At 44.8% G+C, this 18,574-nt stretch overlaps 1 protein-coding gene across 3 annotated transcripts in view; it reads left to right on the top strand.

Moving 5' to 3' along the window:
• CEP15 (centrosomal protein 15) overlaps window positions 1–18,574 on the top strand; it is a 228,297-nt gene that overhangs the window by 173,485 nt on the left and 36,238 nt on the right. For all 3 annotated transcript variants that reach the window (XM_069643747.1, XM_069643749.1, XM_069643748.1), the window contains exon 4: window positions 261–335. In XM_069643747.1, the coding sequence (XP_069499848.1) occupies window positions 261–335 (75 nt within the window). The remainder of the gene's footprint in view (window positions 1–260; window positions 336–18,574) is intronic.

Raw genomic sequence — 18,574 nt, 5'->3', positions numbered from 1 at the left:
GGCTGTACCGGATGTTTTTAACTAGTGTCACAGGGACATTACCACCTGGCACAGCCTGTAGAATGGGTGTGTTTTGCAGTTCAAATTCTGGGTAAGCAGGAGAGCTGAGAGCAAAAACATTGTCTAAAATTACAGTCCTCAGAAAGCGTGTGTCTTCTCCTGTATCAGGAATTACTTTCCAAGTGTCTTTTATAAAGTGGCCTGTATGACTGTCACTGTGATTAATAGTTGTTGTTTGCTTACATGTATTTCTATTGTAGGATATAGAAACAGCTGAGAAAAGCCTGCATGAAAAAGCGCATGCACAACCACATCCTGATGTTGCCACTTTAGAAGTAAGTATTTTTTAGCCCCTACATTTCTGCCAGTTTCCTCGCATTTCCCACCATCTCTTCAAACCCATGGCATAAGGTGCAGTTTTGGATAATTTGTTCATCAAGTTGTGAAAATTGATCAGCTCATTCGGGGCCTGCATCCAATGGGTGTGTAGCCTAAATGTTGCTGTTTGAAGTCCTGGTGAGTCCACTCAGCCTCTCGTTCTCTTGTACATTGAAATTAGTACGTTTTGACTTTAAAGTCCAATCTGTTAATACAGTACTTTTAAACACGGGCGAGTGAGCATTTTTTAAGTGGCAAGGTATTTTAATTATCATTATTAATTCTACTGTTTCTGCTATTTATCTCACCATCACATGTGATACATATTTTAACCCCACCCGCCGATGTTCTTTTTCTAAGGGTGCCACTAGGCATTTTCCCCATCTTTGTCAAGTGCTGGATCACCACATCTCCCCAAAGGCAATTCCAAACCGTTTCAATGACTTCTTGCAGTGAACATCTTTTAAACATAGATTTTTCTATTTCACCCCTATGTAGCCTATTTGAATGATGTCTGGCAGGACATTTAAACTTGTGAATAATGTGCAAAATTTCATAATGAATAACTAAGTCACGCCCAGTCTTAAGTGTATAAAAACCTTTCAACATGCTTTTCTTTATAGACGTTAAAGTGATTATTGTGAATCAAGTTGACAGGCTGTATCAGTAAATAGGATAAGTGGCATTATCCGTACATGGGGTCATGGTGCCAAACGCTTAAAAACTAAATTGCACATGAAGAAGTGACAAAGGGAACAGCTACTCATATATTTATTAGTTTGGGCTGTGGGGTGTTGTGACACCTGTAAGCCGAAACTACTGCATTATACTACAGATGGGGAGGAATGAGAAGAAACACACTCTGTAGGTGTTTTGTTATGTGCCCACCCATTGATGGCCCATGGCCATTCCCACCCCTTCACCACCCAAAGCACCTCCTCATGGGAACTTTTTGAGCTTGCTTTGGTGAAGCCTTACCATCAAACTTGGCACATGAATTGCCTGACAGGGTTTTTTTCGAAGCAGTCTTCTGAGAGTTAATGACTTAATTGCAGTTGTAAACGCCCTACTGGTGTAATCAAAATGTCATACCACGCCTACCCTAAGCTACTCTATACGTATTCTGCGATTCATAAACACCCTGTGTATCCTTCACAGAAGTCCTTTTAAGAACGAACATTGTCAAAGCCAACACCGTTTTGGCTTCTGTATAAGTATTAAACTTTTGCCAGGCACTGCTATTGGATACCTTGTTACTTGCACCATGTTGTGCCTGCTACTAGCATTTGGCAGTTAATACCACTTCAGCCGTGCCTGGAACGTGCCTTTCCCGTGCCTACACAAAAGCACAAACCTTTGGCATGACCAATGCTTATTTTATTGTGGGGGATGTCACCACAGTGATCCAAGTATCTTGCATCAAGAAGGACATGGATTTCCTAACAGTAATAAGTTTGATGGAATTGCAGGGACAAAATATATTGGGCAGTCATTAGATAAATCGAGCAGTTGTAAGAGGCACTTTTGAAAAATGCACATTTGACTATCTTCATCACTGTCTTTTTTTCGCTAGTATCCTGTAGAATTGGTTGTCTCTCCTTACAAAGAGATTAGAAGTTGAGATTTATGAAGAGCTTACCCACTGAAGATGAAAAAGGCATGAGAAAGCTGGTATGTTAAGTAGTTGGTGGAAAGATTGCTTTAGATCACTCTGTAACTCTCATGCAACACAGGTGACATAGTACATCCCTGAGCAGTGTGTCAACATGTTTTTAAAATGGCTGTAGCTGGTGAAAGTGCATTATCGTGCCACTGAATGAAAAAACAGTTCTTCTTGGGATGTATGTGTCAAGTCAGGAAGGGGCATGAGGCATTGAAGAATTGGTTCCCACTATTCGAGTAGGGTGTGCCCTTGGCGTCAGAGCAGTTTTCAGAAGTCTGAGCATACCTGGGTGGCACTGGCTAACAAAGCCAACATAAATGTCTCTGACTGTCTGCTATCCGGGAGCCTTGTGCCTCCAATGATCTCACCTTCATCCAGATGCTCACTGTGTCTAGAGCACTGGTTCTGTCTAGGCCTTTCCAAAGACACCAACATTCACTCTGTACTGAGAGAACTTTTTGTGATTTTTTTTTTTCTCTGTAAGAAATCACATACTAGAATGAACTGGACAATATATTTGTATGATCTAGGGAAACTCATATACTAGGCACAGTGTAAACCAATAACTCTGATGCGGGATATCACATTTAATATAGGGGAGTTTGACTACAGGGTGTAATATTCAATAACAGTTTCTTTTGAATTCAAATTTTATTTTTTGGCATTGATAACACCTCCAGATGTGAATGTGAACTGATTTTACGGAGAGCTACAAATCCTTTGAATCTAGAACTATGCATTATGACAAGTTCGGATTTTGGAGGACAAGGCTCGTTTGCAATCTTTTGTAGCATTGTATGGGTCCTGGAAACAATATCAGATTCCAGTCCGAGTATGCATGGCCAACACAGTCCATGTCAGATTTTTGACGAATTCAAAATCCAGTTCCTCGTATATTGGCTTGGCCACCCATTGTTTGCTTTGTTTTGTAAAGGACTTGTAGTGACGTGGCACCCCACATTTTCCCGAGGTTCTCGCTTGATCCCAACCTACGTTATTGTTATGGGCAAGTACCGCTAATCTCGTTCTCGCCTCCATACCGTCTATGCTGAAGATCAACCTTTTGGGCCTGTACTTTAGGCACATATTATGGAACACCTCCAAATCTCCAGTGTGACAGAAATCGGTAAGTCCGTTCAGTTCTCTCGAAAGCGTTTTATTGTACACAATCTTTTCAAGTGCTTTGTGTGGTGGTGAACATGGCACCAACCACTTCTTCTTCCGTTCCTCCTCCCTCGACAACAGTCCATGTGCATATTTGTGGAAATGTTGGTTTTCTCTCCATGCGTATACGTTGGTACAATGGTGCATCAATGAACGCCATTTCTCAAGAAGAATTTCCACAGATTCATCACAAATTTTGGAGATGGTTGCTGATGGACTGACACCATTTTTTTAAGGTTTTCCGAACCCTTTCTTTTCCCAGCAGCTTTAATTTTTTCATTGATTGATTTTGCAACGTGCCATACATCAAATTGATGCCGAATGTGTGGAAACTGCTCTTACATGGCCTTTGCTATTGAAACGTGCCTGTCGGTGGCGATCACGTCTATTTCCATTCTCCTGGATTGCAGAATTTGAATCCATTTGATGAAACCATGTTTCTCCATGGCAACAGACGACGAACAGTCAGACACCTGCACCACCACAGAACTCAACATTTTTTAATATTTTGCGGAAAATCCCGAACTGTCACACTGTCCGTCGGCAACTAGCTACAAACCTTAGCCAGAGAATGTACTGTCCATTGACTTCTGTTCAACATTCCAAGCATGACTAATAACATGGAATAAGAATTCCCTTTGGTATTTGCAGCATTGAGTTTTAGCAAGGAACTCAAGACCCACAAACTCACAAAAACTAGTAATCTTGCTGAAAGTCGATCCTCTGAAAGCTGCTCAACCAAGTAGATTCCCAGCTGGCACTTTGCCGAGCATCGGTTGAGCAGACCATGTAAATGTATTTTGGACACAGGTTGCTTGGATTTTAAGGTTGGTGTCTTTTTAATACGCGTGACGCATTCACCAAAGGCTCCCAGCATATCTTGGCCCCAATTGTTTGTTCACATTTGTGCATTTGTATAATCTTTATCAGGCAGCTATCGAACACAAGGTACTTTTGCTCCTTTAGTAGCCAATCGTCCTACAGTAATGGTTTTTATGAGTCGAAGGTGGTGGACAAATCCTCAAGACTTTGCAAACTGAAGTCGAGATCTTGAGCAAGATCAACGGTCAACCACTGTCAGTTCATGATGTGATAATTCAACATGAATTGGAGAAACAGCTAACCTTGAATTTTTAGCAGGTGTAGATTGTTTGAAGGGGTCGGCAAGCAGTTGCAAAGCATCAGCACTTTCTTCATTTTCATGTGTTCGACCTGGCACAAAGTAGCAATGATCCAGGCTGACTTTGTAAGGGTTGCGTGTGACATTCCATCATTTTCCGGCCCCTGGACAAATGCATCACTAGTCTGCTTGTTGACTGTGCCATGCTGCACCTGAGATATTAGTTTCTCCAATGGGAAATCGGTTTGGCAAGCAACATCTTTGGTTAAAGCAATGTCTGCGTCTTTATACTCCTCTTCTTGGCTTCTAAAATAATATATAGAAGAAGATGCTGAATGTATTGCACACATTCAGAACATATGATCTTGCAACTAAAAACCTAGAAAGACTAAAATATCTGCTCAATATTATGCATTAACTAAAAGTAATGAGGACAAGGTATGTGTGGGGAACATTGAGGGATTGTCTTAAACAGGAAATGGATGTCCAGTATGAGAAAGGCATGTTCTTTATGCGGCAAAAGTTCTGGGAGCAAGGAGACAAGAATGGTAGGTTATTAGCAAATAGACTTCGAGGCCTAATTGATAATTCCTTTGTCCAGAGAATAGAGGGTGAAAATGGCGATTACAAAACTAAGAAAGGGGAGATATGTGAGTTTCAGGAAATTCTACAAGTCTTTATACAATGAAGATAAATTTCCAACACCTGGGGATATGGATGCATTTTTCAATAAAATTAACCTGCCCAATTTAAATGAGGACCAATCTGCTGTTGTTGATAGTCCCGTTACGGAGGAAGAAATATTGTTGGCTATTAAGCAGCTCAATAGAGGGAAAACACCAGGCTTGGATGGCCTCCCATTTGAATTTTATCAGGAACTGAGTGAAGTGCTGGTGCTGTTTTTATATACATTATACAATGATTTCATGACTGATGGGATGGTTTGTCCAACAATGAGAGAAGCTTGCATTGTGGTGCTTCCAAGGCCAGGCAAAGACTGGCAAAAATGTAGTAACTACAGGCCGGTTTCATTGTTAAATGTTGATCTCAAAATATTTACAAAGATATTGGGGGTCATTACGACCCAGGCGGTAAGTACGCCAACTTTACCACCATGGTGTAAACTACATTTACACCATGGTGGATGGCGGATTTACCGCCCCATTCCAAGGTGAGTGGGGTGGTAAATTCCCATTTACCCTTCCCCATTCCCATTTTTGCCCCATAGGGCATAATGGGAGTGGGGAAGGCGCTAATTACGGCACCGTAAATTACGGTGCCGTAATTAGCACCAAGGCGGGTTAGCGCCATGGGTTTTAACGGCTGCTAAAAGCAGCCGTTAAAATTGGAATCAGGCGTTAAGGGTTAACGACGGCGTTAACCCTTAAAGCCTGGGTCGTAATGAGGCCCATTGTCTACTCGGCTTGATAAATGTATTAGTGACTTAATCAGTAGTTCTCAGGTTGGTTTTATGAGAGGTAGATATGGGTATGACCATATTAGAACACTCATTGATGTTATGGGACTGCCGAAAGAGAAGATTCACGATACTTTACTAATTGTTTATGGATGCTGAAAAGACCTTTGATAGTCAATTGGGCTTTTCTGTATCACACTCTTTAAAAAATAAAAAAAAAAGGTTTTGGGGATACATTTATGAAAGTCATTGGGGCATTGACTTCATCGATCAGTGCCAAGGTCTGGGTGAATTGTTATGTTGTCTCCATTTTCTCTGTCTAGAGGTACTAGACAGGGGTGCCCATTGTCTCCATACTTGTTTAACTTGGCACTGGAGCCACTTATTGCTTACATACAACAAGAGCGAGGCTTCAGGGGCTTAAATTTGGAAATTATGAAATTAAGGTTTTATGTAATGCAGATGACATTACTGTCATCTTAACAAACCCTATTGAAGGATGTGAAAAACTTGAGGAAGTGGGATTGTTATCTAGCCATAAAATAAATTGGTAGAAAACAGTGGTCTTCCCTCTAGATGTTGGACAGCCTGGGGATGTTATGGCTCCTGGAATTGTTAATGGGAGGTGGGTGCAATGAAATATTTGGGTGTTTACCTGGTCAGGGACTTGAAAAAGATGGCGGAATATAATGTTTCAAAAGTATTAGAGAAAATCAGGAAGGATATTTTATAATGGGGTCACTTGAAACTAGGGCTATGGGCTAAAGTTAATGCCATAAACATTATTCTTCTACCAAAAGTACTCTACATTATACAGTCTGTCCCACTGAAATTTGCAAAGAAGACCATCCTTAGCATTGATAAAGTTTTTCAAGGGTTCCTTTGGGGGGAGGGTAACAGACCAAGGATTCCGAAATACATTTTGATTTGTTCGGTGAAAGAGGGTGGATTTGGGTGCCCCAACCTGATGAACTATTGTGCTGGGTTTGTCCTTAAAAAGTCAACATTTTACCTTTCTGAAGTTAATAGTTATGTTCCCACATGGCATGTTATTGAGCAGGCACAGTTCTCGCCTTATGCTCTGAGTGATATGTATTCGATGTTCAAGATACCAAATTCTACAACAAAACTGCCAACTATGAAAACACCTAGAGAGGCATTACAAAATGTTATAACAAATAGAGGGGAAAATATTTCGGTGCATTACGGCACATTTTTGTGGCATAACATGGGGCTACAGATAGCAAACAAAACTTTATGCTGGCAGAGCTGGATCAAAAGGGGCTTACTTAAAATGTGCGATGTCTGGGAAAATGATTGCATGATTTCCTTTGATCATCTGAGGGAAACCTTTGGAATTTGGGGCCAGGAGCGTGGGCTCTACAGGGCTTTAAATACTCTTTTAGTGGGCAGAAAAGGAATGTTGGGTGACACCATGAGAGGGAGACCCTCAGTATGTGAGCTTATTCGCTCTTTTCCGTGTACAGTTTCTACGTACATGAACTTAATGCCAATGGAAAATAAAGTAGAATCATGGGGAAAGCTTTGTCAGGCTTGGGTGGCAAATCTAGGCATAGATATCCCTATGGAGGAGTGGGAATACCTGCTTTGTATAGGGGTGCAGACAAAAATGGACCTGGGCTCAGGTATGTTAGGCAAAGGATTATCTGTAAGACTATATTGGACACCTTCAAGGATGGCCAAGTTGGGGCTTTTAAATTCTGATGCCTGTTGGGGCTATGGTTGTGGTGTGGGTACCCTAATACATATGCTGTGGATATGCTCTAGGGTTTCCACCTTTTGGACTGAGGTTTTACATAGATTAGACGTTGTGGTGGGAGAGCCTCTTCCGCGTACCTTCTACTCGACAATTTTGTTGTGTAACATGGACAGAGGGGATGAAGCCAGTATAAGGGCAGATTGGATTGATAAGGTTTTGGTAATGGCGGCGAAACAAATACTTAGTTTGGTAGTTGAGGAAAAAGCCAAATGTGGATGACTGGCTTTTAGATGTTCTGGCCTTCTCAAATTATGAAAAGGTTATGTTTTTGAACCAGGGGAGGGATAGCCATTATTCCAGAATTTGGGGACCCTTTAATGAATTGTACAGTTAATTATGATTAGTCACTTGGGTTATCTTCTGTAGATATTAGTTAGGGGGCTATTGTGAATATTATACTTAATCGCCAGTTGTGCCATCTGTGTTGTGTTGTGTTTAGTGTGTCAAGAATCTAAATGCTGGTTGTGGAAAAAGATTTGTAAAAATGTATATATATTACTTCTTTTCTGTGCTTTTGAAACTGTACTGTAAGATTTATTATTGAATTTCTACATTTGTTACCTGAATGTGTATTCCAGATGTTATGGATATGTTGTAGTTTCTTTGGATGCTTGCTTTTAACCTCATTAGTGCCAAGGACGAGCTATCTCGTCCTTGGGATTCCCTCCCTGTTGTCGTAGCTAGCTCGTCCTTTCAGGCACTCTGTTTTGTGCGATTCCTGCTCTGTGCGATTCCTGCAAAACTGTAATTCAACCCCTGGGCTATGTGAGGGGGAGGTCCCCCTCACATAGCCCAGGGGTTGGATTACCTTCAATTTCACGTTGGCGTGTGTGACGCACGCCGACATGAAATTGAAAGTAAATTCACCGCGGTAGCCGAAATCGGATGCAGCGGTGAAAACAGAAGGTGAGTGTTCACCTTACTCTGCCTCGATCACCGGCTGTATTATCGTTGGAAAGGGGAGATTCTCCCCTTTCCAGTGATACCTTGTGTGACAGCATTGCTGTTCACGGATCAGGCACAGAGCTCGATCCGTGGCCAGCAATGTGCACTAGACCACCAGGGATCTGTTTTGGAAACAGGGGGAGGGGGGCTGCTTACTAGATAAGCGGCCCCCTCTCCCCCAACCCCCAAAGCATTGCTTCACAGCGCTGGAGACCCTTGGGGGCAGTGTTCATCGGTCCCCAGGTGTGAAAATAAAAAAATAAAAAATAAATAGAAGGGAGGTCGGAGGGGGTTTGGGGCCCTGGGGCCCACTAGGCCACCATGGATTTTTTAAAAAATGGTGTTGTTGGAAAGGGGAGATTCTCCCCTTTCCAACGACACCATGTATGACGCATTGCTGGTCACGAATCGGCGCAGAGCGCTCGATCCGTGACCAGCAATAGCCACTGGACCACCAGGGATACGTTTGTGATGTGGGGGGAGGGGGGCTGCTTACAGTAAGCGGCCCTCTCCCCCCCCTCAGCCCCCAAAGCATGGGGGCACATATCTAGTAAACCCTGGGGGCAGATGGCTGATCATCTACCCCCAGGGAGGGGGCAAAAAAAAAAAAGGGACTTTTGGGTGGGAGTGGGGGGCACTAGCCACCAGGGATTTATTTTACAGAAAAGGGGGGTGGGCCTCTCCCCCTCACCCCAAGGGGAAATGTCGGCACCCCTTTTAGCCCTCCCTCGGGGCAGATATCTGCTCCTAGGAAGGGGCATCTACCCCCAGGGAGGGCTGAATGAGATGCCCCCCCTCCATTTGGTGTGGGGGTAGAGGGTCACCCCCCATTAGATTAGAAAATGACCTGGTGGTTTAGGGTGCCCCTCAGCCTGCCCTAAAGTGTAGTGTACCATTTTCCATTTTTTTCTTTGTTTACAAAACTTGCCTTGGCCCTGAGGGGCACATTGGTGTGCCAATCTGGCCCCAGGGTGCCCAAACCTTACTGCCCCACCCACCAGGGGGCCTGTCCCACACATTTTTGGTGGCCCTCTCCCCCCCACCCCAAATAGAGGGGGGTGTACCTCATGCAGCCGTTTGAAGAAGGCCCAGGGAAGCCTGCATGAGGTGCCCCTGCCACCCATTTGGGGTGAGGGGGGAGAGGGCCCCCAGAAATGGTGGGACAGGCCCTCCAGTGGGTGGGCAGTAAGGTTTGGGCACCCCGGCTCCAAATTGGCACACCAATGTGCCCCTCTGCGCCAAGGGGAGTTGTTACCAAAGGAAAAAATGGTGGAATGCATTTTAGGGCGGCTGTGGGGCACCCCAAAGGGGCGGGGATTTTTCTAATGGGATGGGGCGTTGACCCCCCCACCCTCACCCACAATGGAGGGGGTGCCATGTCATACAACCCTCCCTGGTACCAGATATCTGCTCCTAGGAAGGGATGCCTGAGCCCAGGGAGGAGTGCAGGACAGCCCCCCCTTATCTGCCCCCAGGGAGGGCTACATGAGATGGGCCGCCCCTCCAATTGGGGTGGGGGTGGAGAGGTGCACCCCCCTTCACATTAGAAAATTCCACAGCGGTGTAGGGGGCCCCTCCGCCCCCACTAAAGGGCAGCCTGCCATTTTGAATTGTTTTCTTAGTTTACTATACCTGCCTTGGCACAGAGGGGCACATTGGTGTGCCAATCTGGCGCTGGGGTGCCCAAACCTTACTGCCCCACCCACTGAGGGGCCTGTCCCACAATTTTTGGGGGCCCTCTCTCCCCCACCCCAAATGGAGGTGGGTGTACCTCACGCAGCCGTTTGTAGGAGGCCCGGGGAGGCCTGCATGAGGTGCCCCTGCCACCCACTTGGGGGGAGAGGGCCCCCCAAAAAAGTGGGACAGACCCCCAGTCGGTGGAGCAGTAAGGTTTGGGCACCCCGGGGCCAGATTGGCACATAAATGTGCCTCTCTGCACCAAGGGGAGCTGGGTTACCAAAGGAAAAAAGTGAAAATGGTGGAATGCTTTTTAGGGGGGGGGTGTGGGGCACCCCAAGGGGTTGGGAAATTTTCAAATGGGATGGGGCGTTGACCCCCACCCGCAATGGAGTGGGTGCCATGTCATGCATCCCTCCCTGGGACCAGATATCTGCCCTTAGGAACAGACACCTGAGGCCAGGGAGGAGTGCAGGACAGCCCCCCTTATCTGCCCCCAGGGAGGGCTACATTTTGCTGGTGTGACCATAGGTAACACGTGTTTTTTGTTTTGTTTACAGCTTTTTCTAGGCGAGCAGCTGCAACGTTATGGGAGTACTGTTTCTTTATTATTCTATGGTTGGGGCCCACTGTCAGTGGGGTCGGTGAGACTGGGGCTGGATTTTTGGTGGTGTGGGTGGGAATGGCCCATCTGGGCAGATATGTTGGTGGGCTGGGACACAATTGCAGGGGCAGGCCACAAATTTCCCCCAGAACATTGGTGTTTCCCTGGGAACAGATCCCTCCCATGTGGGTTGTCCATCTGCAAGCCCTGGCTCCACCTCTGGCTGTGCTATGTTACAGATGTCCCCTCCGGGGAGGAATGGGGATCCTGCTGGGGCTCCCTGGAGCTGCTGCTGTGCTTAGGGAACGGTACACAGCTGCTGCTGTGCTTAGGGAACGGTACACCCACATGGTACATTGATGTCCAAGGCCAGGGGCATCACCTCCAACTGTCCTGAAGTTGCGGCTGGGCTGCATTACAGCTTTTTCCTTCGGAGAGGTATTGGCACACTGCCGAGACTTCTTGGTGCAGAGAAGCTGTAACACAGGACAGCCAGGGCTCCAGCAAAGTCGGCGGTAATATCCCTGGTCTTGGGCACCTTTCTCCCATGTAGGTCTTTGCCGGGGGTTGCCCACATGAACAAAATGAGCAGTGGCAAAAGGCTTGGGTTTACCAGTGGGTTACCCTTTTCCTTTTGCGCCCCTGGTAGTTGCACCCACACATGTAAGGTACCGTTTTCATCGGGACACATTCAACCTGTTCTTGAAAGCCAGAAAATTGGGGAATTCAGCACAGCAAACCATTTGTTCCTAGCTCTTACAAGGAAAAAACCACAGGCTTCTTTGTGCATCATTATGTTAGCATTTTTTGAAGAAAACCCAAAATGTTCACCCTTTTTGGTTATTTTCTCTCACCCCCCCTACAGCAACCTAGGAATCCCATGGTAAATTTACTACATGTGGGGAAAAAAAGGAGCCAAATTTGTCAGAGATATCTCATGCAACAAAAAAGTTACAAGGCATTGAATGGCGACATACCGAAATCACCAAAAAAGGCCTTGGCACTGGGGGGAAAAACCCATTGCAGTTAAAGGGTTAAATAATAAATAAAATGTGTAAAAATAAATAAATAATAAAATTAAAGCTTGTGCAAAACAAACTGGTACGTTCTTTACCCCTGGTTTCTTAATTTTCTTTGAAACAGTGGCCTTTGCAGACGGCCACATGAAGCTGCAAAAAAACATTTCGAAAACTAGACGAACTGGAAAAGATAGCGACATAATGAAAATGTATTCAGAATGCAATGTGATGCCGATTTTCATTTCATAAATGTATACCTCGGTTCCACGTGCCTCTTCTAAGTCCACATCTGGAGTACATTCCTTCAATAGAGTAATATACAAAAAAATACAATGTCAGCCAAAGTGTGCAATAAAAGTTTGCAATCGACAGAGCCACCTGCAAGCTAAGTATTTTACATAGACTTTGAACCATATACTGTTAGGGTTGCTTTCACATCACAAATAGAACGTTAGTATGGATAAAGCCTTGAATCGAGTGTACGTGACTTGATCATAACATTCAGTTCATATTTCCCCTGATATCCATCCGAGTTCAAACATGGACTTGATTTGGGGTCACCCTGTAAAACATAGTGATTAAAATGTTGACCTGCAAAGTATTTTGCTTCGTAATGTGTCCTTGGTAACTGTTCCGCATTGGGGGCGCGGGGGCGGGGTGCAACGTTACTACCAAAATCAGAACAGTTTTAAATGGTGCACGGTCACATACATTTATGTCTCAAAATATTCAATTTTGGATGTATTGTGATTCTTGAAAGTGAAATGTGAATTGAAATATCTGAAGCTGTGGACCTGTTCCAAAGGAGGACGAGATAGTAGTCGAAGTTCTACCATCCACCTATAATACAGCACTTGTTTTAATATGGATCAAAACGTGAAATGAAACAGAAAAAATGCAATGCAGAAGAAGGTACATACTGAACTGAAATGCATACAATTGTACACATGTACACAAACCCATACCAGCCAGTTCTGCACATAATATATTTTGATATGTTTACATTGAAAGCATACCACATGCAAGTAGTTCAATCACATACAAAGAGTAGCGTAATATAATTACTTGGTATGTGTATGAGGTTGATGTTGACTCCGGAAATTAAATTAATGCTGAATCTTGCTCCTTCATTTTCAGCCCAATGTACAAAAATAGTACACTGGAAAAGGAAAATGAGTTCTTGAAAAGTGGACTTATGCGACACTTTAACATTTCACTTTGTATGGGTCGGTAGGGCTCACCATTGCAATAGAAGGCGTGTCTGCGGTTTCGTTGCTTGCGAGGGTCTGTTATCCCATCAATGTGCTCTAAGTGAAAAAGGGTATGTCAACCAACACAATTCTCAATTATTGAAAAGGTACTCGGATAGAAGACAGCACCAAATGTAGGTTGCAAAAACAAATGGTTCTTTTATTTTGATAGAAGTTTCGAACAAGGGCAAATCTATCTGAGTACCTTTTCAATAATTAATCTTATCAGTGGTTTCTTTGGCTTTTTATAAACCACAACTCAGTAAGATGCGACTTACAGTACATCATTTTTCCTGTATATGTTGCCTTGATAGACCGGACCTCCAAAGCCAATACTTTCTAAACAACACAATTCTCAAACATAATTTCCAGCGGCACTGTGGAAGCTTTCACTGGTCAGAGGCCCCAGAAAGCGGGGAAAGATGAAGCATACTAAGATCAAATATTTGACACTTGTGTTGAATCCAGTCACTATGGAAAATGGAGTACTAGAAAAGTGATGCGGATAAACAGATGGAAGATAATACTTATTAATGCAGACCATCATCCCACATACCAACAGACCATCATCCCACATACCAACAAACATAACAAACTCAACGTTCACTACTCACCTCACCATCCGTGTGCAGAAATTGAGTTGGGATGGCATTTGGAACCAATTTAGGAAGAACCTGCGGGTGATGTTTTTTTGTGTACCTTGACTGCTCGTACATATCCTGGGTGAAGTGCAGGCCTCAGACGCGGAATCGATCGGCCATCACGTCGGCCTTAATTTCCAGGGCCCTAGTTTCAATCTCGTCCACTTCACAACCGCAATTTCTAAGCCATATTCTTATTAAGTCAATATCCTTTGGGAATACATGCAATATAGTGCCCTGAACTTTGGAGTGGCTTGCAGAAGTGCAACCGGCAACCACACATGATGGCATTCTTGAGAAGTGTGTGAGATCTGTGTAAAGAAATCTGAACTAGCATGAATAATACTGGATGAATGTGAATAAAGCAATTTGCACCAGATATTTGTCTTTAAAGTTTAATTAGAATAAAGACAGAAAAGCTGTGTGACCTATCCCAGTGAACTCTGCAACAACTTTATTATACAATTTTTATACTGCACATTCTACTCCAACGCACAGTGATGAATTGTGGTAGTTATCGAGATGAAACTATCTGAACTAATCACAAATGCATAAGTCTTTAAGATACATGGCTGTAATCGACATAAACGTTCTTTGTAACGTTGGATGAACATAGGGAAGTAATTAGTTGACTTAACCTTACTTTGGCAGACCGATGAGCAGATTCAGCAAGCAGAGGAACAAGTATCCAGTGAACAGGTAGCTTGATGATGATATACCTAGTAGATCTCCCAGATGTTCTCAAGGTAAATATGAAGGTGTTTATAAAGCCTTACATAAGTGGCTGTGTATGTGAATTAATGGATCGACATGTTCATAGACACCCACTCTGCCTCGTACAGCATATAGGGCAATAGGGCCAGGCTTGTAAAACAAACGCAAACCTGGTTGTCATCAATGTTTGACAACTTGAGTGGTCTCATCCACCCAAGCCCCTTAGGAGCGCACGGTCATGGGTGTGAAATGCCATGATACTGGAAAGGTGGGTGGATAGGTATGAGGCCAGCGCAAAAAGTCCGGAACAATGCTGAAGAGGCACAAACTTTTGTTGATTGCAGGGGCTGGGCTTTGAAGAGGGGATTCTGGAGACACAGGGTCTGAGGAGGCCATGTGGACAATGGTGAAAGTGTGGCAGATGTCTTTGAAGTGTACATGATGTTTGACAACTTGAGCGCTCACACCCACCCCACCCCCTTGGGAGCGCAAGGTCATAGGCGCAAAATGCCATTGATACTGGAAGGCGGATGGATGGGGACAAGGTGAACGCAAAAGTGCACCAACCAGGGCTGGACTGGGCTATTGGGTACTGTGGAAATTTCCCTGTGTGCCTCTGCACTCTGTGCCTATTTTGCATTTTATTTTCACATTATATCATATGAAAAGGGTGGAGCCAGATCAAAATGTGTAGTATGGGACCACTTTGCAAATTATTTCCAGTGCCTCCATTCGTTCACAGTCCAGCCGGGCAACAACCATTCCACCATGACACTCCTAGAGGATTGTGTGTGTTCGTGACTCACTGAAAAACTAAAATATTCTCATTTACTCAGTTGTATTTTATTTCATTGAGTGATGTTGATGTCACCAACAAACTATACATTGTATACTTAAGGCTGAAGTACGGTATGAGAACATCCCCTGTACTGTCCACTGTCACTGGGGAATTTGTCGTGAATGGCTCGAATGACACAGGCGGATATTACTCGTAGATTGTGGTATCCAAGCCTCCCATAAAGCCACCATGTAAACTAACGATGGGCCACCAGCCTTGTACCACCTGAGAAAGAGAAACATACATATTTTAATTGAATGAACCTGTAGCAGCCAACTTTAAAAAGTGCTTCTAAAATTCGAATGCCTTGTTGCCCTTAGAAAAATGAAGGCGGGAACCCTTGCAGCACAAGTCCCCACTATATGCTAAAAGAGGTTTAATCTCCCATCTGCCTTGCTTGGATCCTAGTGATATAGGTGGAGGTGTGTTGCTTTTGGTAGAATGTACTGATGCACGGCATTAGGGCTTTGGTGGGTGTTCTGGAATGGTCAGTGCAAGGGGGTCAGATGAGTATCAACATGAAAGGAACTGGGGGTCGGGCTGGTGGGACCCTGGACTGGAAGGGTTGGGGTTGAGAGGGCACAGGTAGTTTAACAGAGATGAATGTACAATTGGGATATGGCTTGTCACTGTCTCACGCTCTCCACAGAGCACATTCTTTCGGTAATGATACTACAGAATTGTAACAACGGCATGGCAGGACTTTCATAAGAACAGTGCTCACGTAGAGCTGACAGGGGGAGGCAATGGTGTGTGTGGGCTTGCTATGCAAGGTACTGGGGAAGGTTGAGCTGCATTTCTATAGAGAGATGGATCACAATTCAGAGAAAGTATGAGAAAAACATGAAATTCAAATCGTCTAGGTAGTAAAAAGTACATCACATGATATGATATGGTATTTATAACGCGCCTATACACAAGTGTTTCATCTAGAGTATACTTACTCGTTCCTTGGATTCTGTCACAGAACTGTTCTGCAAAGTTTGTGCGTAAGCTCCATCATAATCCTCAACATGGACCTTGTGAGGCAGGCTGCCCTGAAGTCATGAACCTCTGTAATGCAAAGCAGTGGGGTCTTCTTCAGCTGTGTAAGCCAAGCATCCAGAGTTTTCTCGGCAGCAGCAGCAGCAGTTCTCCACCTCGGTTGGCATGACCTCACAATGATTGCAGGTACACCACATTGAAACATCTCCCCTGCGGCTCAGCTGCGCCTCATGCTTGGGTGATTGATCTTGCAAACTATTGTATGGTTACCCGTTGTTTCGGCAACTTTCTCTTTCCATTAGTTCCTCCTCAGGCTCGTACTGGTAGGGCTGTATTGTTGACATTGTATGACAAAGATTTAACCAAAACGCAAGTAACGAGTGAAATCGGTTCCGATACTGCAAGTAACGGGTGGCAGGGGCTTCGTACTAGTAAGATAGCTCAACCAAACAGAAACGAGCCACGGGGACCTAAACTAAATACAGTGAAACTATTGACTAAGAAACTAGAGTGTTGCCTGATCAGAAAGGGTCTGTTTATATATACTTCTTGAGGAAAGTGGTGTCCTGCCATTTCCATCGAGACACGTCAATAACTTGTAGACGGAGAACTTTGAAATGAGACGTGCATTGGCGTTGTGGAATGGGCCGAACGCTTCTAATGATGTCAGCTTCGGGGGCGAGTGTTTTGATTTATTGCCGCGAGTGCACTTGAACGCTAGAGCGATCGATCCACGGATAAGATTAGCACAAGATGGCCGCGCCCAACACATTGTTTTTGCATGTGTAAAAGTGAGGAAAACTAAGGTAAGATGCATCGGAAACATTGTTCCGATCGATCACTGTATGCTTATAACAACTTGCCTGAGCGATCTGGACAGTAATATTTTTGATTGCACTATTACTTTAATTGTAGAAAGGGTAACAAAAATGTTACATGAGAAAGTAGACAAAGGGGATACTAAGTAACCCCTCCAGCACTCTATGGAAGATAGTGTGTGCTGGGTCTACAAAGTTACAAAAGTTAAGTAAAGTCAATTTCACTTTACTGCTCTTGGAATCAGTAGTCGAAATCGAACAGACTTCCCTGTGCCACTGCACTGAAGGTGCTGTGTGTCACAATGTAAAAGGATGATGCCTATGGAGTTTGTCAGACTACAAAATCAAAAGAAATGGTGTTCAAATTGAAGAAAAATACACGAGAGTCCAGCAATGGAGCTGGGAGTCTCTAAGGTAGAAGGGAATTAGTACATTTCTGAGAATTCTCCCTAACAATCAGCCTTTATTCTTTGACACACAATCTGTTTTACTGTTCAGAGTTCACTTCGCTTTTGCACTGAAAATGCACGGCTGTTTCTTTCAGTCATTAACAAAATACACTTTTAATTACTTGCTGTTCATTTTTCTGCTGAAAAGTGGGTCTGAATGGTCACAGTGCACTCCCTTTCGATGGGTGATAGTTTCAGTGAAAAAGTTGCTGCAATTATTTCAATGTGATGTGCTTTTGCACTTAGATAGAATTATTGTTTTAGCCTTCTCTGGATTTCCCCTGCAGAAAGGCCCAATTTCGAGGACCTCGTAGGACGCACGACGCCCGTAGCCACAGTTCCGTTTTTTCCGCGAACGTGTTCGCTTCGTGAATCTCGGTACGCCTCGACTCTTTGGAGTTTGCTGTATTCTTCTCGGTTCGTTGAACCTGTTCGGTTTTTGTGAAAACCTGTTTGTGATGTCTACTTCGTCTTCAACCCTGCATCCGGGCTTCAAGAAATGCGGGGACTGCGGGTCCAAGATGTCGGTCACGGACTCGCACAACGCCTGCCTCTGGTGCCTCGGGGAGGCCCACGATACGGACGACTGTGTCGACTGCCAGTCGCTCACGGCCAAGGCCTTGCGGGAGCGCAAGAAGAAGCTGTCGGTATGTCGGGTGTCTAAGCCCCGAAAGTCGAGGTCCACGGGGCTTTCGACGGATGACTCGATAGGCGACTCTCCGCGTCATCGTCCGAAGTCCAGTGGGTCTCCTTCCAGGAGTCGGTCTCGCCACTCCTCCGCCTCTTCGAGGCATTCCCGGAAGCGCCGGCATTGGTTGCCTTCCCCGTCCTCTTCCGAGGTCTCCGTAATCGGCGGGTCGCTTATCCCACCATGCAAGCTACACCGGAGGAATGGGCTTCCTTCGGGAAGCAGATGTTAGCGATTCTTGAATCGCAGGGCACCGGTCCGTCCGTGCCTCTGAGTGGGGTCGGTCGGCACCGGTCGAGAGACACCGCTCGTACGCTTTCGGGCTCGGGTAGTCGGCACGGCTCGCGGGAAAGGTCCCGCTCAGACAAGGGTAGCCGTTCTTGCCATGCCCGTTCCAGGTCCCGGTCCTCGACGCGAGACCGCGT

Source organism: Ambystoma mexicanum, chromosome 2p, assembly GCF_040938575.1.
Source record: "Ambystoma mexicanum isolate Mex_15411 chromosome 2p, UKY_AmexF1_1, whole genome shotgun sequence".
Taxonomy (NCBI): domain Eukaryota; kingdom Metazoa; phylum Chordata; class Amphibia; order Caudata; family Ambystomatidae; genus Ambystoma; species Ambystoma mexicanum.
This window is presented reverse-complemented; position numbering and strand designations above follow the sequence as displayed.